General features: G+C 35.5%; 1 protein-coding gene across 4 annotated transcripts in view; it reads right to left on the reverse strand.

The window, feature by feature from the left end:
- sh3d21 (SH3 domain containing 21) overlaps positions 1-10,070 on the reverse strand; it is a 34,850-nt gene extending 24,780 nt beyond the window's left edge. For 3 of the 4 annotated variants that reach the window (XM_030158809.1, XM_030158807.1, XM_030158805.1), the window contains exons 1-8: positions 9,870-10,069; positions 8,343-8,500; positions 8,194-8,251; positions 4,470-4,579; positions 3,984-4,074; positions 1,731-1,792; positions 1,605-1,644; positions 1,111-1,205 (exon numbers count right to left, since the gene is read on the reverse strand). In XM_030158809.1, coding sequence (XP_030014669.1) covers positions 1,111-1,205; positions 1,605-1,644; positions 1,731-1,792; positions 3,984-4,074; positions 4,470-4,579; positions 8,194-8,251; positions 8,343-8,500; positions 9,870-9,873 — 618 coding nt within the window. In that variant the 5' untranslated portion in view covers positions 9,874-10,069. Of the gene's footprint in view, positions 1-1,110; positions 1,206-1,604; positions 1,645-1,730; positions 1,793-3,983; positions 4,075-4,469; positions 4,580-8,193; positions 8,252-8,342; positions 8,501-9,869 lie in introns of all 4 variants that reach the window. The other variant, XM_030158808.1, reaches the window with a different exon arrangement.
- Between the last annotated feature and the right edge of the window lie 13,132 nt (positions 10,071-23,202).

A 23,202-nucleotide genomic window follows, 5' to 3' on the forward strand; every position in this document is an offset into this window, starting at 1 on the left:
TTGTAAAACATTACATTAGCAAAATTAATCAATCATACAGCATATGATCTGTTTCTATACAGAAACTCAGCAATACCACAAAAGATTACTTTTAGCATCTAAAAAACATCTACTTTTATTCATTTGGCTACTGTGAAGACTGAGCAATAATAATGGAGAACACAGGTGTCAAACATGCTGCCCAGGGGCCAAAACCGGCCCGCCAAAGGTTCCAATCTGGCCCGCGAGATGAATTTGCAAAGTGCAAGTTAGGGCATTGAACTCAAAAACCATATCATGATAACCTATAAATAATGACAACACCATTTTTTTCTCTTTGTTTTAGTGCAAAAAAACATTAAATTATGAAAATATTTACATTTTACAAACTATCCTGTAACAATAAAATGTGAATAACTTGAACAAATATAAACAACCTGAAATGTCTGAAGAAAATTAAGTGCAATTTTAACAGTATTCTACCTGTTACTAAATGTTTTATGCCTTTGTAAAATCAAATCTGTAATGCACATGTAGAAATGATAAGTCGAGGCATAATATCTATAAAATTGTACTTATATTTCTTAATAAATTTCATTTTTTTCAGGTTATTCACATCCTTTTTGTTTGGATAGTTTGTAATGGTAAATATTGGCATAATTGAATGTTATTTTTTGCACTAAAACAATTTGGGGCTGTCATTATTTATTGGTTATCATGCTATTATTTTACTGGTCCGACCCACTTCAGATTAAATCGGGCTGAATGTGGCCCCCGGAAGAAAGGGAGTTTGACACCCCTGATGTAGAAGATCTGATGTTGTACATTATTGCTCCTTGGATGTTTGGTACCAATTTCAACTCAGCCCAATGAAAAAAAATAAGCAAATGAAGAAACTCAAGAAAATCCATTGACTGAGAGGCCACGCTGAGCTGTCATGGAATGACCCATTAAAACATCTGTCATCTTGTATGATTTCTTGTCAGTGACTTCCTGGTCTGATATGACTCTGACATTCCTTTTCCTGGTTTGACATGATTATTAATATCAGAAACCTGCAGCTACTGTGTAAGAAGGAAACAAAGCAGAAACCACAATTACACAAAGTAAAAAAATAAAGTGGAGTCACACCTTTCTCAGGATCACAACCACGTCTCCAGTCTTCAGATCCAACTCATCGTCGGCTAGGGCCTTGTAGTCAAACATAACTTGGCAACATTCCACTTCTGAGGACACACATGACACAGTACATGATTATTATGTATGACGAGCCAGAGGATGATCTGCATAATGTGATACGGGAAAAGGAGATTTCAACAGCAATGGCTAGTCATGACGTCTGATGAACCATAACGTACAGGAACTTTGTCAGAAAATAACCATAAAGAGGATGTGAGTAAGTGATAGAGGTCGTAAACCCTTGACTTCTGAAGGATTCCTCTCTATGACTCAACGCTCTGAACAGAACAATAAAACCATGTCATTATGATCATTATATTTGACCTCACCTATTAATGATCTGAAAATACAGGTATTTCTTCTTGTCTCATGTAGACAAGGCTATAAATAGAACCAATTAGCAATAATAGAAACGGTCTACAGGCAGGTAAAATACTGTGACGTACCTTTTTTCATTTTGTTCCTCACACTTGCTCTTTGAGAGGTCTACATGGGATCAAAAACAGAATATGAGGAGTTAAAAGAAGATCATCCAGAAGAGTTCATAGATGCGATGTTTGAGTTTTACTCACGTCTTTGCTAAACACAGCGTCTGCCAGTTTAGGTCTTGTTTTGCCCTCATTGTGTTTGCCGTCTGTAAAATGAGTATCAGTCATGATGAGTTTTTAACCCTTTAACCCAGTGTTTTTCAACCTTGGAACCAGGACCCCATGTGGAGTCATCTAGAATTCAAACAGGGTTGCCTGAAATTTCTAATAATTGATAGAAAAAGAACTTACTAATAGAAAATATATGTTGAGTTGAGAGAGACAATCCCAATACGTAAAAAACATGACAAATTCTGAAGCTGAAACTGAAGCACTGTGGTACTGTTTATCTTTCAAATGTTCATTGTGGTCAGTCATACTGCAGCTCTTTCATAATTCATAATTTGAGTTATTATTTTATCAGTATTAATTGTCAGTCTTGTAAATCCATGGACTGACTGTACATATCCTGACCAAGGAAAATAAAATTCTCACTTTGTGCAGTAATCTACACCTGGCTTTTCTGCCTCCGTCCATAATAATATACATTATATAGACTAAATGTCATTTAAAATTAATGTTTATTTACAACATAGTACAACAAACTATTACATGATCAAAAACAAATTCATTTTAGCACAAAAAATGTCTCCATTTTGAATGTCTGGGGTCACCAGAAATTTGTGATGTTAAAATGGGGTCACGAGCCAAAAAAGGTTGGAAACCACTGCTTTAACCCCTGACACATTATTCCAGGTAAATGTGCTGCTGTGAATTTGTCTGTTTCAGTGTCATAAAAGCTGCTGTGAGTATGTGCTTGTGTTCCTTTTCCACAGTGGTTTTGCTTTACAGTGTGTTTTAGGTCAAAACAGGGTGGAATAACAGAAAAAGACAAAGAGAGGAATTGAGGTTTGACAGGTTTTTACTAAATAAGACACTCAGAATGTACATCAATAAGAGATTGAAGAGATTTTGAAATTATTGTCTTAATGTATAATTAGTTTTATTGTTTTTATTCATTCTTTTATGTTGTAATAGTTTTTATTACCTCTGCCAAGGAGGTTATGTTTTTGTCTGTCTGTCCGTGTGCAAGATAACTCAAAAGGTTATGGACGGATTTAGATGAAAATTTCAGGAAATGTTGATACTGACACAAGGAACAAATGATTAAATTTTGGTGGTGATCGGGGGGGGGGGGGGGGGGGGGGGGGCACGGCACTGATCTGCCTTGTCTGCGCACTCCAAGTGCTTTTCTAGTTATGTCTGTGTTCAGCACTTTAGCCAACTGTGTTGTTTTAAAAGTGCTTTATAGATAAAGTTGATTTGACTTCTTTCACCCCCTTTTTTTTTTTTGGTTCTGTCCTCCTGTTTCAGACTGCTAAATGCCTAAGGGAGGGCCATGGGTCAGTCTACTGGATGTTCGTCTTTACTGGATGTTTGTTTTTATTGGATGTCTGATTTTATTTTATGTTATGATAATACTGAATGTTTGATCTTATTGGGTGTTTTGATTTTATCAGATGTCTTATTTATTGCTATTCAACCTTTTATTTTGTGGCACCGATGAAGATAAGCTCTACCCAGTTTCGTTGTATAGCCATTGTGCAATGACAATAAATCTATTCTTCTATTATATTCTGTTTGCTACAATTGGATTTCACCCAGTTTTTCTTGCACTTGATAATGTTTTGCTTATTGAACTTTAGCACTGATGCTTGATTTGATTCTCTCTTTTGTAAGTTGCTTTGGATAGAAGTGTTTGCTAAATGCAATGTAATGCAGTGTAATGTAATTTAGGATGTTGAACAGGAACACACTTAACAACAAGTATTTGAATTTTGGCCCAGTAGTTTTTGTTTTGGGTTAGTTTTTCTATTTTTCTAAATCAGTCCAGTTGCTTTTTGGTACCTGGTTGAACTCCAAAAAGCAATTACGCAGTCAAAACGCAGTAAAAACACAGTGAAAAAAAAAATAAAAGAAAAAGAAAATCGTCACAATACTGCAAACAACAGTAAAAACAAATGACAATGAAAAGTGTAAAAAAAAAAAAAAGGCCAAATCGTCTATTTTAAAGTAAGTTGGTCTCACTCACTGCTCTGTTTTATCCCCTCAGGTCTATTCTCTCAATATGTTTCTCAGTTTTGAAATGTTTCCTATTGAGCAAACGGTTAAATTTTGATCAATATTTTAAATAAATCATACATTGAGAACGCTCACCATAGATACATCAGGGGTTAAAGGGTTGATATGAGTAATAACACACAAACAGCTTGGATTGGAACATTTGGGGGGTTTTACCTTTAGAAGGAACGAAGATCTCCTTGACAAAATTTGATGGAAATGCTCCAACTTTGCCATTTTTCACCCCCATCCACCAGCCATCTTCAATCTGTCATGCAGTACAAAGAAAGTAAAACATAAACCCTTACCATCCAGGAAACATTCCAGTCTTTGGTGACTTTCTGTCTATAAGATCTCTGATAATATAATGGCACGAGTGTCACGAACTCAGAACTAGTCAGGTCAGTTTTTCAGAAACTGGGGGAAAAAAAAAAGAGACAACTGAAAAATCAAACAATTAATGAATGCCATATGAAACGTCCTCTATTTACCTGTGGATATTTAACTAAACAAACACTTAACCAACGCCCTCATTTGCATAGTCTGACCAAGATTTGTTTCCTGAGGAGGGTAACTCTGCTTTAGCCTGAGGCTGCCGCAGATCAGGACGGATTATTCAAGTTCAGATACATTTGTAAGAGCAGCGATAAGCTTGGACTCTACCTCTCGGATGATCTCTATCGTCTCCCCAACACAAAGCTCCAGTTCATCCTCATTCATGGGGTTGTAGGCAAAGGTCACTTCACATTTCCGTGACTTCTTGATCGTGTTTGCTGGGAAGACACAGGACACATCAACAAATATGTAGACAGTTTAGATCACAGGTGTCAAACCTACAGCCCACCAAAGGGTCCGATCTGGCCCATGGGATGAATTTGTAAATGTAAAAATTTGACTGGAATATGGACAATCATTTTAGTTTAGGTTCCACATACAGACCAATTCAATCTCGTGGCTCAGATCAGTAAAATATTGTCATAAATTTCCCATAAATTAACAAATTTTTCCTCTTTGTTTTAGTGTAAATAAGTAAAATTACATGACAATCCCTTTAACCTGAACAAATATAAACAACCTGACATGCCTTTTAGAGAGCTAAATGCAATTTAAACAATATTTTGTCTGTTACTAAATGTTTTTTGTATCTGTAGATCCACTGTCGTAGTAGAATTTATTTGTCCATTTAACAGAACATAATATATACACAAATACAATTTGGATTTCTATATTAATATTCTATATTAAATCAATAGCTGATTTATGCCCACCCTATTTACAAGAAGGAAAGTTGCAGAATCAAAACAAGATAACGAGATGGCACAGTTTTAAACAATAACATAACTACCGTAAATTCCGGACTATAGACCGCACCTGAATATAAGCCGCAGACCCTAATTTTAGAAAGAAAATCAATTTTGTACACGTATAAGCCGCGCCGGTTTATAAGCCGCGGGTGTCCACCAGTGGCGATTTCTCATAGACTGCAGGAGAAGCCTGGCTTCCCCTATCATTACGAAAATGAAATGGTTAAATGTTTGGTTGTGTTGACATTTCATTGACTACACATGTGTTAAAACACGTTCATCTCACAGACAAGTTGGTTCAGAACCAGCTTTATCGCAAATCATCAGACTCCATGTTGTTCACTTCTCATACATTCCCGTTGCACTGTTTCCTCATACGATCTATGGTCGATGCATTTCCCCGCTGAAGCCTGGCTTCTATGGGAGTCTATGGGACCTAGTGGAACCTTTTTTTTCATTGCGTCAAAACTGCACGGTAATTGGATAAAGGTTTTCTTTGAGTTCAAATGAAATTATTCCCTGTATGTAAATGGGTATGATATGTGTGAGCTTGCTGTCATATCTATAGGTTGATTCGTTGTTAATATGATGATTAAAAAACAAAAGACAAAAAACGAGGCAATAAAAGGATAGTAATAAAAGCACATTTTCTCTTTCTTTTTTTTTTTTTGTCGGTGGACTTATCGTGGTTTCCTTTGGATTGGTGCCGATACGGGATTGACTTGCTTTTGCGCCGGCTGTGGATTCACGGACCTAAAATGACTTGAAAGACACTTGAAAGTGAACAAATTTTTTGTTTTTCGTTAGAGTAGGACTTTTAATTTGTTTTTACAATATAAAGATTAAAAACAAGTAATTACGTCTGTTGTAATATCATTTTCATTTAACATTACACACGACGTGCAGTAGGGACGAGATGCCACGGTACTTGGCACTGTGCTGTGGTATCTGGTACCAAGCCGTGGTACCGAGCTGAGCTGTGTTACCGAGCCATGGTCCCACGGCGCCATGGCACCTGGCACCGAGCTGTGGCACCGCGGTGCCACGGCACCTGGCAATGAGCCTTGGTGCCGTGGCGCACCGAGGTGGTGCCGCCGCGGCTCGGGGGCAACACTAGGTGCCGTGGCACCGAGCCGTGGTACCGGAAGTGAGCCACCGGCGATGTCTGTGCCTCAATATGCACTCGCTGTCTCTCACGACGTGCGCATTAATTCTGAGATGCTTTAAATTTATGACAGTCTCTGGAGAGCTTTATTGGGCGTTTTCAATCAGAGTTTTGTTTTGTATATTTGTGAAACAATATTAACATTTGAAGGTTTACTATTTTTCCTTAAAAGTTCCCCTTTTGTGTGTGTTAATATTAACTTTATAAAGGTTAAGTTGTTAATGTTATCCATTCCTGCATACCTGGTAACAATAGACAGATTCTCCCCTGGGGTGTGGCAGGCAATAAGGGAAAATCATATAAGCATAAGCTGCGTCGGAGTATAAGCCGCAGTGTTTAAAGCGTGGGAAAAAAGTAGCGGCTTATAGTCCAGAATTTACGGTAAAATGGGTGGCTGTGGCTGAGTTGGTAGAGCGAGTTGTCCAATGACCACTGAGTTGGCGGTTTGAATCCTGGCTCTAATTGTCGAAGTGTCCTTGGGCAAGACACTGAACCCTAAATTGCTCCCAGTAGGATCTGGCAGTCCATTTACCATAAAAAAAATATATAAATCTAAGCAAAAATCACAATGATTTGCAAGTAAGAATGAGAAGCTGAAGCATAATATTGTTAAAATTGCACATATTTTTCTTAATAAATTGTAGTTTGTTCATGTTATTCATATTTGTTAAAGAATAATTTGTAGATGTAAACATTTTCATAATATATATTTTCTTTTTTCACCCTAAAAAATACAAGTTAGACATAAAAACTTTGGAATTGACATTATTTATATATTATGATGTTATTATTTTACTGGTCCCGCCTCCTTCAGATCATATCGGGTTGAATGTGGCCCCTGAAATAAAATGACTTTGACAGCTCTGGTTCAGATCTGACAATTCAAGAAAACAGAAACCAAAATGCACAGAGAAACGAGTAGATGGGTCTCAACAGGAGAAACCTTCAACTGCAGGATCTGGCACTGCATATCTAATCCCTCAAAGACGCTGTGTTCAATATCATCTCTATTCTCCTAAATTATACTTAAGTTTTGTGAGGCCAGGATGCGGTGAATGTATAGCTACAATCAGCTGCATTGTTTTCTGTCTGAATGCACCACACTAACCACACAATGAGCACTTTGTTTTGTAGATTATACATTTGTAGAACAGAAAACCGAGCGGATTTTGAATTGCATGGTTTATTTTCACTCTATTCTTATGTCAACTGAGTGTATTTTTTTTTCCTTGTTGCAATATGTGCAACTTTATGGCATTAACCCATACAAACCCAAACATCCACTGGCAACCAAAATCATTTACTGATACAATAAGTTAAATATCTGTTGATCCATTAATCCTATTAAATCACGCAAATAACTGGTGTAAAATACAGTTTGTCATGTTGTGACCCATTTGGATGTTCAGAGGCTCCATAGTTACCATGGAAACACCATCATCTTCTACAACATTGATTCACCAGTAAAACCCATAGAGTTTGATAAATGACAGTGGATGGAGACATTTTTTTGTTCAGTTAATGATATATTTGACTGAAAAAGTCACTTTTTCTTCCGTTTTCTCGCTAATAACCCTCAACTTTAATTTGAGCTTTTATGGACATCGGCATGATCAGTGAATTAAATATAGGAAAATACCAGATTTATACATAAGAATGCCAAATACTGAGTATAAATTTAGAATAAATGGTGATAAATTGCATCAGAAAAGTTAAAAATAGAGAAAAAATCATTTGAGAACTGCCACAAAAGTAGCACTGGATTTTTATGGGTTAAAATTGCAATAAAAGAACAGAATGTAATAACTTAAGACATGAGAACTACTTTGTTTTTTGTAGATTTGTGTGTTACAATCGGTGCAGTCTAATCTGATAACAGTGACAAAAACACGTTCATAGCACAGATTCGGGGTTTTACGTTTTCTCAGACTTCGTGGTTCCCTTTTGCTGTCACCCTGTAGATATACTGGCACCTCCTGTAATGAAAACCCAAAAGGAGACCAGTTTAACACACTTGAATATGCTTCAATGCACCATGCAGAAACGGGCAGCATCGTTCCGACAGACCTTGACAAAGTTAGCGGGGAAGATGCCTCTCTTTCCTCTCAGCTCCCCTTCCAGCCAGTTCTCCTCATTGGACTTGGTGACGTTTTTGATCACATCCCCCATCCTCACTGTGAGCTCATCCGCCATGGTGCCCTCGAAGTCGATCAGCACCAGCACCTCTGCTCAGTTCAGCCGTAAATGGGGCAGAAAATTAGATTGTTGGCACAGAGGCCTTTCAGGATATGTGCTTTTTTATGAGTGATGTGTCCTGACATCAACACAAATATCATACACAGTAGGAGCATAGCAATAATATGGACTTGACCCATAAAGACCCAAACATCCACTAGTGACCAAACTCCTTTACTGATATAAAATGTTAAATAACTTCTGATCCATTAATCCTATCAATGCAGGTAAATAATTGGTGTAAAATGCAGTTTGTCATCTTTTCATGGTCATCAGATATGACCCATTGGGACGTTTAGAGGCTCCGTAGTTACCGTGGAAACACCATCAACTTCTACAACATTTTTTTTTTAATCAATTTATTTTGAATATGGAAAAGGTACAAGCTTCCTGATTGCTACTAACTGACTTCTTTGCACAACATAATATAGAAATGAAAATTCAAGGAAGCAAAAAAAAAAATTATATACACAAAAAAAAGAAAAAGAGTCATATTCAAAAAGGAGTGAGAGGAAGCTTATTAGCTATCACCCCTTTATCCATACTAGCAATATATATACATATATATGTATATATATATATATATATATATATATATATATATATATACACACACACACACACACACACACACACACACACACACATATATATATATATATTTATATATATATATACACACACACACACACACACCAGTAAAAACCATGGAGGTTGATCAATGACAGTGGATGAAGACACTTCATTTAATGACAGACTTTACTGGAAAAAGTAACTTTTTCTTCAGTTTTCTCTGTTTTTGATATAATAACCCTCAACTTTAACCTGAGCTTTTATGAATATCTACAAAATCAGTAGAGTAAATATAGGACAATTCTTAATTCTCACTTAAAAATGCAAATACAGAACATAATATTATCATAAACGGTGACAAATCATTAAAGAAAGGTTAAAAATTGACCGCCACAAAAGTAGAACTGGGTCTTTATGGGTTAAAATGTAAAAATACAATATTGCAGACAACCCACATTTAGTCTGTCAGTATAATGTAAGTAACTTTTATGCAGGTTTTTATTCTTTTAACCCCTTTTGGTAAGACTTAAAAAATAGGACACAGTTATTACAGTATAGACAGAAAAAAACTGTAAATAAATGAGCAAATCCTTTATATTCAAAGTTATGCGTAAGTCAAATACATTTAGCAAATATTAAAAAAAACTGCATTTTTACATTATTTACAGTAGCAGTGTGTATGTTCAAGTAGAAAATTCCCACATATTCAGGAAACAGACTGTAGTTCACACACTGAAACTGTAACTTCATCGGTCTTGTCAAAAATGCACAGACATATCGACTCACCCATGTCTTCTATCTTGTTCTCTCCCGTCAATATGAATGTGTAATTCTGCCACACATCAGCAAACGCAGCCTTCAAAAACAGAGAACTGAAAGAGTGTGGTTCTTTGAGTCTCAAGACGAGATATGGCAAAGGCTGTTCTTCCTACTTGTCAAACATTAACATTGAGCAACTTTTCCTGAGGCTAGTCAGGGCAAGTGAGAAGCAAGGAGTAGGATGGGTCAGAGAGAGAGAGAGAGAGAGAGAGAGAGAGAGAGAGAGGAGGAGGAAAGGAAGATAAAACAGGTCAGACAGGTTTATAGTAGAGGAACAAAGCTCATAATAGGTATGACTTAAAATGGAGCATGACAACAAAGCTCAGATGCACAAAATACAAGCAGTCATAACAAGTCAAACACACATATCCATAGTCTGTTGTACTGACCTCTGTGTGGTGTCGAAATAACTATAGACTTTAACCTTGTAAAACCTGACCCATTAACCCTTTAACCTCTGACGTGTCTGTGGTGAGCGTTTTCACTGTATGATTTATTTTAAATATTCATAAAAATTCAACCATTTTCTCAATAGGAAACATTTCAAAATGTGCTAATAGACTAGACCTTGTGCTTTCCATAGATATCTGAGCATGCTCAGTGCATTCCCGCCTTCTGTGTAATGGTGGGCAAAACACAGAGCAGTAAGTGAGACCAACTCACTATAAAAATAGAAAGTTTGGGCTTTTTTTTTCTTTTAACACTGTTTTCCTTGTCATTTTATGTTTTTATTGTTGTTTACAGTGTTGTGCTGATTTTTTGTTTTTCTTTGGGGGGGGGACTGTGTGTTTACTGAGTTTTTTTCTATCTATCTATCTATCTATCTATCTATCTATCTATCTATCTATCTATCTATCTATCTATCTATCTATCTATCTATCTATCTATCTATCTATCTATCTATCTATCTATCTATCTATCTATCTATCTATCTATCTATCTATCTATCTATCTATCTATCTAACTAAGTCAGTGTTTTTCTACCTTGAGGTCGGGACCCCATGTGGGGTCACCTGGAATTCAAATGGGGTTGCCTGAAATTTCTAGTTATTGCTAAAAAAATACAACTACATATATATATATATATATATATATATATATATATATATATATATATATATATATATATATATATATATATGAAACCAAAAAAAACAAACAAACAAAAACTTACTAATAAGAATATATGGTGTGTTGACAGGGACAACCACAATACATAAGACATGACAAACTGTGAAGCTGAAACTGAAGCACTGTAGTACTGTTTATCTGTCAAATGTTCAGTATGGTCAGTTTCAGATGCTGCAGCTCTTTCATAATTCATAGTTTGAGTTCTTGTTTGTTCAGTATTAATTGTCTGCCTTGTAAATCCAAGCTGGACTGACTGTACATATCCTGACCAAGGAAAATCAAATTCTCACTTTGTGCAGTAATCTACACCTGCCTTTTCTGCCTCCGTCCATAATAATATACATTATATAGCCAACATGTCGTCTAAATTAATGTTTACTTGCAACATAGTATAGCAAACTATTACATGATCAGAAACAAATTAATTTTAGCAAAAAAAAAAAAAGTCTCAGTTTTGAATGTCTGGGGTCGCCAAAAATTTGTGATGTTAAAATGGGGTCACGAGCCAAAAAATGGTTAAAGGGTTAAAAACTATCCATAAAATTTTAATTTTTTTGAAATCGAAAAGTTTATTAGCCATTTTAACATAATCCAAACAAAAAAAATTGCCATATCATTTTGTTTATCATATATTTTTTGTATCACATTTGATACATTGGGCTTTTTTGGCAACTGACAACATTAACTTTGGATACAAAAATAAATTTTACCAGTAACATTTTGAAAATATAGAACATTTCAGGTAGTTTTTGTTTTTTTTAAACATAAATCTTTTTATAGCCCTTTTATTTCCCTTGAATGGCAACAATTTCAATATTTTCCACCAAATAACAATATAAATGTGCTTCTTGATGCAACTTTGTGAAAATTACCAAAGACTTTCCTACAAAATGTGTGTTGATGATTTAATGATAGCGGCTATATTGAAAAGGAAAAAAAAAAAATAAAAAATTCTTTCCACAGGCTGCAGTGGGATGATAATCCACCAGGGGGCAGAAAACAAATATCAGGTCACACGACACATTTTTAAGGGAAGTATTGATCTTGTTGATAAGATAAAAGTCTCAGAACCAGGCATAGCGAATATGATACAAATGGTTTTATAGGGTTAATGGAACTGAAGCTCAGTCTCTTGTTTGTGCTGTTATTGTGTTCACCCCTCGAGGCCAAGTTCCATTTATAGAAAGCAGAACCTATGTACACAACACTGGATTTGACAAATAAAACACATGACAAACAAAAGGATCGGCCTTCTATAGGCGGATTAATGATTAATAATGAAACAGAAGTTCAGCAGTTAATACAGTGCAGATATAGATTCTTTTGCTGTATTTTAGTCATTGCATGCACTTACTCTACTTTTTTAACCCTTTAACCCCTAAGACATTATTCCAGGTAAATATGCCATTGTGAATTTGTAGAAGTGTCATAAAAGCTGCTGTGAGTATGTGTTTGTGTTCCTTTTCTTCGGTAGTTTTGTTTTACTGTGTATTTTAGGGTCAAAGCAGGTTGGAATAATAGAAAAAGACAAAATTTGACAGGTTTTCACTAAATAAGGCACTCAGAATGTACATTAAAAAGAGATTTAGGATGTTGAACATGAACTGTGAACTGGAACACACTGAACAACAACAAGTATTTGAATTCTGGCCCAGCAGTTTTTATTTTGGGTTAGTTTTTCTTTTTTTCTAAATCAGTCCAGATGCTTTTGGCACCTGGTTGAACTCCAAAAAGCAGTTACACAGTCAAAACTTGGTATAAATACAGTTTTAAAAAAATAAATAAATAAAGGAAAATCACCACAATACTGCAAACAACAATAAAAACAAAAAATGACAAGGAAAACTGTGTAAAAAAAAAAATCCCAAATCGTCTGTTTTTTATAATCGGTCTGGCTCACTGGGGTGCTCTGAGCATGCTCAGATGTCTACAGAAAGCACAAGGCCTATTCAATCACCACGTTTTGATCATTTTCCTATTGAGCAAATGGTTGAATTTTCATGAATATTTAAAATAAAGCATATTTTCAGAACAGTCACCACAGACATGTCAGGGGTTAAAGGGTTAACTTCCCTACTGAATATTGGTAAATGCATCCTGTCATGTCCTCATATGTTGCACCATTAGACATGAGTGTGAAGTTTTCTTCCTAGACAGAGCAGAACCGTTGTGAATCTATAATCACTATATCCTGACAGATGCCTATGCCGCAATTATAGCTAAGTCTTGCCAGGACAAATATTACACAACCTATCATTTTGCCTCAGTCTGTCTGCACCAGGAAATATGCACCAAAAACTATGCTGAAAATGATCCACTCTTTGTCTAAATATTGCAATGGAATTGGACCAGAGATATGATTTAAAAAAAGGCACTTTGTTATCAAAAAACAGAAGCATTTTTTAGAAAGCTGAAGGGAAAAAAGTGAATTTTTTTATTGAAGCTATGCAGAAGATACAGTCGCGGAAAAAAATATTAGACCACCCTTGTTTCTTCAATTTCTTGTTCATTTTAATGCCTAGTACAACTAAAGGTACATTTGTTTGGACAAATATAATGATAACAACAAAAATAGCTCATAAGAGTTTAATTTCAGAGCTGATATCTAACCATTTTCCATGGTTTTCTTGATAATAACCAAAATCACTGAAGTTCTTACATCAATATCTATGGCATTGTACTGCCAAAAATAGTGCTTTTAGACATTCCATGTTTTCTTTTCTGTCTGTTTTAGTCACATGATACACACAGGAGATAGTACTTGATTGCATAACCATTGTTTTTGATGACTTTTGATGGTCTAATATTTTTTTCCGCAGCTGTAGATATGACATATTAATGACCACTCTTTTTATTCATTTAAATGATGAGATTAGAGACTCAATAGCGTTATTCATGTGTCTTGCATAAACATGTAGTAATTTTGTTTGGTGTGTTTATTTTAAGTTTTATATAACTGTAAACTGCAGTTGTGCACAAACTGCTCATGCACTAAATATACAGTTGAGTCCAGGGAAGAAAGTCAGAGTTCAGTGAAGGAAAATAATTAATGCAATATTGTTATGACACCCCTTGAATTAAAGGTTAAAGTTGACATTTCAGTTCCATCTGGAGTGTTTAATGGTGGTGTACAGAGGCCAAATTACACTGTCACTGTCCACATATACATATGTGGATCTGACTGGATGTTTTTGCTCACAACATGTAACTTAGTGCTTGTTTAAGTTTTGTCTCTTCTATGAAGTAAATGTTCATTTTTCCCAAAATGTTAAACACTGTTACATACTAGCTGTCATAAATGGGGGGAGCATGGAGCTGGTGCACATGGGTGTGTGTTGAGCTTTGCCTCTAGATCTGTGTAGGATCAGTGTCTTTTTCCCCAAAAACACATTATTACTTGTTAATTAATACTTAAGAGTTTTATGTTCAGAAGTCCAGATTTCTATATTTGTTTATTATGAGTATGTTTTGTTTTGTTTTTTTTATTAGTTTTATTGTTTGTTTGTTTTTTATCTTTATCTACAACTTTGTATAGCATTTTTATGAAGATAATTTTGTGTCTTTATTATTCAAGCAAAGGGAAAAAAAGGCAAAAAAAAAAAAAAAAAAAAAAACAGTTTTGAAACAAAAAATCAAGATTTGACAAACAAAAATGAAGGTTTCAAAATTGCAAATTCAAGTGGTACTTGAAAATCATTTGCAAGTTGAAAAGTTTTGTACATTAAACAAGATTTAGAGGTGCAAAACCTTTGGACTTGCAAACAAAACGTTTAAAATGACAAAACATTTTGGCCTGCAAGCAGAAGTTTCAGATTTGAAAAGAAAGAAAATAAGAACACAATCGGTTTTGTTAAGGTGAAAATTTTTGAAACCTTCATTTTTGTTGTCAAATCTTGATTTTTTGTTTCAAAACTGTATTTTTTGCTTGCCTTTTTTTCCTTTACTTGAATAATAAATGCACAAAATTATCTTCATACACTTTGGGCACTTTGTGTTGTTTTAAATATGCTTTATAAATAAACTTGACCTTGACCATGATGTATTTATTACATTATGATATTCATTTTAGCTGATTTTCAGATCTGAACTATCATTATTATACCAGCGTCTAAACAGGACATTTGAAAATGATATCCCAGCATGCACCGCTCATATTCTGAAACATCAGACATTTGTTGTTTGGCATAACAGGGGGAATGTCATACATATATACAATCATACATGTCATATCACTGATTTTCACTGTGCATTAGTTTTTAAATACTTGTTCTTTATATTATATCATGTCTTTGTTTGAGCTCATGATGGACCACATACTGTTTCTGTTTTAGAAGCAGGTCTTCATCCATCATGGTGCTGTTGTGCTGCTGCTGAAGACTCATGAAGACCATGGATCCATGTGATTAAATCTCTTGTTACCCCGCCCCCCAAAAGGGGAGGCAAGGGGTATTGTTTTTGGTTCAGTTTGTTTCTTTGTTTGTTAACACTCTAGCAGCAAAACTATTTGTTGAATTCATACCAAATTGGGTTTATAGATCGCCAGTGACCCAGAATAGATCTGATTACATTTTGGGAAAAGTAGGTCAAAGTCAAATTTTTATTTATTTTTTTTCTCATTTACTTATAATGGCTGAAATTTCAAATGTCTATAAAAACATCAATTTTATTTCAATTTACTTCAAACTTGGCACATATATAGAGGTAACTGATATGCTGACATCACCACATGCATAGACATGATGACATCAGCTGGATCAACGCCAAAATAAGATGCAATCCATGTGAGGGGCGGGGTTTGTTTTGCCTGGCACCACTTGATTTTGTTATATTAAGTTTAGAAAAAGGAGGATGATATGAAATGTCACATAATATCCAGAACAAAACTAATCTCATCATGTGAAACCCTCTGATCTCTCATGTCTATCTTGCATGTCCTGTAGTTGTAGGTCAGACGTGCTAATACAAAAAAAAAAAACATTGTTCTTTTCCAGAGCGGTCCATATCTGATGTGAACAGGTCATGAGGTCCTGTCACAGCATCAGTAGTAGTCTGGGCTTTGGCTGGTCCACTCTATAAGGTTAGTTTCTGTGTTCGTAGCAGTTCTGCAGTAGTTTTACAGGAGCGTACCTATGTAACCCTTGGTGAAACTAGTCAAACCTCACTGTCTATAATTATGGTTTGTAGGCCTCTGTCCCTACAACTCCATTCTTGTCATATATGTTGGACTGGGGAACACAGGGCTGACTCCAGATTTACTCATCCTCATCCTCCTGCTTCATCACAGAACTCCTCTGATCCAGCCTCTGATATGAACTTGATCCAGATCGTGACCATATGACCCATTACACAGAGGGTTACATGTTCTTTATAGACTACTGAATCTTGCTTACTGGTTCTTTTAACATCACCAATCATCCTCTGTGGTGGTACCTGTATCCACAATCATATATGTTCTTTTCATCAGCAAATGTGCATTGTGGAAAGTAAAAAAAAAAAAAAAAAAAAAAAAAAAGGCTTTTTTGTGTATCTGAGTAACTTCTAACATGGAACTTCACTAATTCCTAAACTTCAATTAGTTTTTATCAATCGTGGTTCATGTACTTCTCCTAGCTGTACTGTATGAAGTACTTATACTTATAGCTTCAGTGTGTGACATTTACTGAGCCCTAGTGGTGAAATCGCAGATTGCAAACAACTGCAACTATGATGGTTGTAAAAGTAATTTTTTAAAATGTGAGAAACAGTGGTCTGTTGTGTCTGTAAATATGGCTCAGTCATTTTTGTGAGATGAGCTGAGTAAAATAATGAAAAATAATTATGAATAACAATACAACAATCATGTAAATTTTACATACTTTATCGTTAACGCTTGTGTTACAGTAGTAATTGTAGCTGTGCAGCTGATGTGTTCAGTTATATTGTGCCAATATAGTGTCGAAAACACAGAGATCCAGAGGGCCAATGTTAAAATACAAGCATATAATAATAATGCAATTGCTCAAACAATAATTATTGTGTTCATGTGAATTCATAAGACAGTTTAAAGATGCGTGGTTGTAGTGTTTTTTCATCTAGATGAACTGCCTGCAGCCTTAATAAATGTGCAACTATGACTTTTGTTAAAATCCGTTAATCAAATATAATAATGCAAGTGTGAGTAGTTTAGAAAGAAATCACTTACATTTCTTTTGAGTTTTTATGATCTCATAAAACTGATTTAAAAAAATTAAGTCATACAATTCAAGCACACCGTATATAAATTAGAAAAGATTTAGAGTTTTTTCAAGACTTAAGTCATGGCAAAGTATATGTATGATAGTTGTATGATATTTTGATACTTTAAAGAATAGAAAAATGTCAAATAGCTAATGGTTTTAGAAAACTAAAAGTGAGTACGTTCATGATGATATACTACATAGTGTCCTTGATCGTTTGAAACTTTTTATTTTTTTTAGTGAAAAAGTGCATTGGACAGAGAATCTAAGCATCATGTCATTGATCCATGACGTGAAAGACATGAATGTATGTGAGTGTTTTTAGAGGTGTCAAGTAGCGAAGTACAAATACTTAGTTAATTTACTTAAGTAGAAATTCTGGTTATCTATACTTTACTGGAGTAATTATTTTTCAGCCGACTTTTTACTTCTACTCCTTACATTTTCATGCAATTATCTGAACTTTCTACTTCTTACATTTTAAAAACAACCTCATTACTTCTATTTCATCTTGGCTTGTTTTCATTCTGGCTTGTAATCGTTCAAATTTAAAAAAAAAAAAAAAAAAAAATCCAAAAAATGGCACCATCTGGATAGAGTGAATTTGATTGCGGTTGGATGAGAAGTATAAACATATACCATTCTGACACCCTATTGGTTTGTACCTGATCCATCGCACTTGACTTTTTGCACCATTCCAATACTTATAGGAACTAGTCCTCATATCTTCAGCTCCATGAAACACATGTTAACGCTCAGTAGTACACATATATGGTTCTTTAATACATTTGCAATGGACTAAAATGTGTTTATTTTCAATGGGCATATATGTAGCTGAAACTCGTAGCCTAGTGCATCCCAAATGTTTCAACATTAACATTTTAATATAACATTATAGTCATTATGGCCTTTAGACAAATGTTTTTTGAGGAGGTGGGGTAGTGCACTATAGGCCCCTGTGGCACCACCTAAGCTTCTGTCCTAATGGCATTTTTTCCCTTACATTTACTTTTATACTTTAAGTAGTTTTGAAACCAGTACTTTTACACTTTTACTTGAGTAAAAACCTTGAGTTGATTCTTCAGCTTCTACAGAGGTCTTTTTAAGCCCTAGCGTTTATACTTCTACCTGAGTAATGAATATAAATACTTTTGACACCTCTGAGTGTTTTACAAAAACTCAGTGAGCTGCCAATGGGTATTACAGAACTTTTTAATAAAGGACAATTGCTGTGGTGTTTAACAGTACATACCCCTGGTATCAATGTTGGAAAGTTAACTGTAGTGTGACTGGAAAAACGACATAACAACGGCCAATCCCTTCGATACGTGAACTTCTGTCTGACTTGATTGTTCGGAAAAAAAGTAACTTTATTGTCATAGTTGTAAGATAATTGCGCATTTCCTATTTTTAATTGGAAAAATATTGTCTCAGGGAGCCGTTGTGTTGAGTTTGTGTTGTTCAGGAAAAAATATACGTTATGTTTAATTTGCACAACTAATTATTCAAGGAAAAGCAAAAAGCATTGTTACAACATTGAGGTTTCATTCAATAAAAGTTATAGTTGCACCACTGTTACAATGTTGTTGGGGCTGAGGGGGGACTGGAGATTTTTGGTCCTCCAAAGGGGGCCGGAGAGAAAAAGATTGAAAACCACTGGTTTAGTGAGAGCAGAGCTGAGAGCAGGAGGAGGATTAGAGTGAACAACCAGTGGAAGGTAAGTAGCTGTATTTAGCTTATGTGAATGACCTTTTATTTCATGTTTGTGGAACCCACATGGTTACTAGACCCACCTATGGGATTTAAATGTAGTTACCATTGCTCCGCCACTAGGTGGCAAACTAACTTTATGCTCATTACCATGATCACGCAGCGCGTGCACAATCTGAGCCGAGCCACTGACCAGAGTACCCACAGATAAACAAGCTGACCAGCCTGAGTGACAAAATACGGTGTAGAAGCCGCAAAATGATTAGAAATCACTTTGAATCATATAACTAACCGGTCGCTTGCTTGTTAGGAATGAGATCTGTGTGTTATGGTGATGAGAGGAGCTGCTTCATCGTCTGAGCCCTCTATGTGAACTCCGGTAAGCTACATGCTAGAGGCTAGGCCTCAAAGTTAGCTTGTAGATGTGAACTGTCATGAAAAAAGGATTTCATTGGGATGATTTCATGAAACTAATCGGAGTCACTGATGTGTTTATTGGTGTTTGGGCTTATCGTGGTATTATCCGTATACTGTATACTGTGTAAACTTCATGTTAAAATATTGTTCACCACGTTAGCCCAATGCTAATGCTAATCGCTAGTGTCTTCCGCCACAATGTTACCTCAGATATTAAATGTAACATTTGATAGGGGAGCTAACAGTGGTGCTAGCTTGTCATTACTGTATGTAGTGAGGGAGACAGAGACTGTACATAGTGCACAAATCTATTAATATGGTACTAGTTCATGATTTAAAAAAAAAAAAAAAGTGTTCCCTGATGAATGTGATGAATCAAATGTGATTTGATTGTCATTGTTAAAAAATTGTTGGTTTAAAGAAACAATGATAACGATTTACAGTTAAAAACACGTTTAAAAAATTAAATGTAAGCTATGGTTATAAAGATAAATGGTGATGTTTAAATGATGAATATTGATTAATAGAACTAAATAGTGCTTACCAAACTAAGTAAGTATACACACACATACATACATTTATGTAAATAACTGTTATGTTAAAGTACTGTAAATTTATTACAGTTCATTTACAATAATTAAAGGTAAGGTGTGTCCAGCAATTGGGTGTATATTGAAGATGTTCAGATTAAGAGTAGTATGACAGGATGAGATGATAGTATTTGTGATGTTTTCTGTACTACATGTGTAAACTGTTTTTTCTGCTGGATAGAAATTGAGTCTGAACCCTGAGTGCTTCAGTGGCGAGCCAGGAGAATGGAACAGGCCGGACAGAAGCACACTGTGGCCACACGTGGAATCCACCTCAAGAAGAACCTCTACTCACTCTGCCCATGAACACAGATAAGAACTCTGAAAACTAGGGCTAGGTAATAAAACGATAACGATGTATATCACAAAGTAATTTTCCTCGGTAGAAATATGAGACATGCTTGATATAGTTTCGATAGAATTCATTTGTCTATGTTTTGACAGATATAAGAACAGCCAATCATAATTAACTAGCATCGCACCGAACCATTCACACTAGAGCCATGGCAGGTTAAGTTGAGGCCCACAGCACAGGTGAAAGAGCAGCCGCAGCACACACGCTAATGTTTGAGCTGCAGCGGGAGATGAATGTTCCCTCAGGAGAAAAGGAGACTGAGAACTTGGGCGACTGAGTTACTGAGAAGTAGGGTGCAAACCGTTTGGGTTCAGGGCATTCAGTACAATATTGAGATATATGTAGCCTATGTAACGAATGCAAACAGTCACCGTGGTAAAGTTGGCAAGAGATTCACAGATTCGCACTTTGCGGCTCAATAGATCATCGCTCAGTAATCACTGAGACACAAATGATGGCTCTATGCAGCTTTGGTAACACAAAGAGGAAACTACAGCCCCGTTTTCATCTAAACAAATGGTCCTTAATGATCAGTAGATGGTATTACCTCTAATGTGGACCCAGTTAGTGAGCGAAGGTTTAGGGACTGTCTGCAAAGTGCTAACTGGAAAATTTCGACATCCTTAAAATTCAATAACTTTGCTTCTACTCAGTGAAATGGCACCAGATTTATCTCACACACCCATGGACCCCTTCTGCACACACTACACCACTCAGATTGGACAAATATCGTACACAGATGAATTAAAATGTAATATGAGGTACATCTGTATTTAAATGGGCCTATATAATGTCACCAAATGATGTATTGTTTGTTTATTTGTCTAAGGATTTTTACATGTTTGCTGGGTATATATATATATATATATATATGTATATATATATACATATATATATGTGTGTATGTATGTGTGTGTGTGTATATATATATATATATATATATATATATATATATATATACTAAAGAACAAAAGCTGACAGAACATAAACTATATTTAAATCAAAAATAACCTTCTGATGTCTTCACAACTAACTTATGAGTAACAAAAAATTTAAGCTGGACAAAAATTGTGATTTGACTTATATCATGATACAAAGCGATATCGTCTGATGAAAAAAATTTATCGCGATATGACTTTTTTCCATATTGCCCAGCCCTACTCAAAACCTACCCGAGTAGTCGAACGAACATATACAGCTTTGGAAAAAATTAAGAGACCACTGCGATTTCCTGTGAAATCAACATGTGTGTGTGTATGACAACCATTCCATTCCTGCCTGTTGAATTCCAACACAAACACACCTTATTCTACTGAATAAACACCTGATCCATGTCTTATTAAGGAAAAGTATAAAAACCACTACTGTGGCCATCACTGTCTTCTTACAATAGGTAAAAACAGTGCTATTAGTCCCGCAAAAGTAACTGGAATCCAAAAATAACGACTGAAAACTATTGGACTTCTGCTCTGACAATGTTCCCGAACTCTGAGAACTGTTTTTTCTGTCAGGACAATGCTCCTGGCCTCAGCTAGGTCAATAAAGGTGTGGATGTCGGACCACCAGATGAAGACCCTGTCATGGCCAGCCCAATCTCCAGACCTGAACCCACTTTGAAAACTTGTGGAGGAAGATGGATGGTCACAAGCCATGGAACATATCTGAGCGTCTTGAATTTCTGTGCCAGGAGCTGCATAAAGTCATCCAACAGCTATGGAGGAGAGACAAGACACATGAAAGCTGTCACTGAAAATCAGGGTTATTCCACCAAATATTGACGTCTGAATCTTTCCCAAGTTACACCATTAGTATTGTGTTTAGAAATGAATACGAGCTGGTTTTCTTAGCAGTATTTGAGGTCTGAAAACACCTGCATCTTTTTGTTATTTTGACTGTGTCGTGTTCTGCAAATACATGCTCTAAAAAACTATTTTTATTTGGAATTTGGGAGAAATATTGTTTTTATTGATCAGAACTTTCAATAGTGTCCCACTGTGGTCCAATATCATATTAAAAGCCCCTGAAATGAGCATTTTAGGGCCCCTAACAGATAATAGATTTATTTATTTATTTAGAACATGCAAAGAAACAAAATAGAAGATCATTTCTTTTAGAGGACAAATGTTGGTCTCAGATTAATTATGGCAGCCATATTGGTTTGTCTGAACGTAAAGGTAAGCTTCATGTGTACTGGGAAGAAGATCAGCTGACAGCTGCCTCGGGGGCTCGGTTAACAACATATTAAGATATGGAAAAATAGTTTATTATCACCTGATGTCATTCTATATTTTGATTTATTTTATTCAGCTACATAACAGCATTGATTTTTAATATAGCTACAGTACAGACTGAATAGCCTAGTGTCGAATCTAAATACAATAAAGATGGATAACATTTGTCTTCCAACTTTTTCAGGCGCTGTGCTCAAAAGCTTTAAGGAGGGAACTGAGGATGTGGTCCATGGACACGCTGGAGAGCACCTCAAGCATGTTCCCTCAAGAGTGACGGGCACAGATACCCAAGACCAGTCTCCACTTCCTTCTACGTTTACTGTTACCCTGAAATAAATTCATTTTCTTCAACATGACAAATAGACTATGCTTCTGTTTATTACAAATCCTAGACTGATCCTAAACTTTTCAGTATTATTCAGTAGTGTCTACTGTCACTAAGTGTATACTCTACATCCACTTGTATTTCAGTTACATTTCTGAATAATGCTCTTCTTTTTAAGGAATAATGTAAAAAACTATCGTGATTACAGCATGACGTCTGTGTAAGGTTAAAATATGGTTAAAAATGGTGTGGATGTCCTCTCCATGTCTTACATGGACCAAATCTGAATGTCATTTATATATACATTAGATTATTGACAATTTTGA

This window comes from Sphaeramia orbicularis, chromosome 16 (assembly GCF_902148855.1).
Source record: "Sphaeramia orbicularis chromosome 16, fSphaOr1.1, whole genome shotgun sequence".
Taxonomy (NCBI): Eukaryota; Metazoa; Chordata; class Actinopteri; order Kurtiformes; family Apogonidae; genus Sphaeramia; species Sphaeramia orbicularis.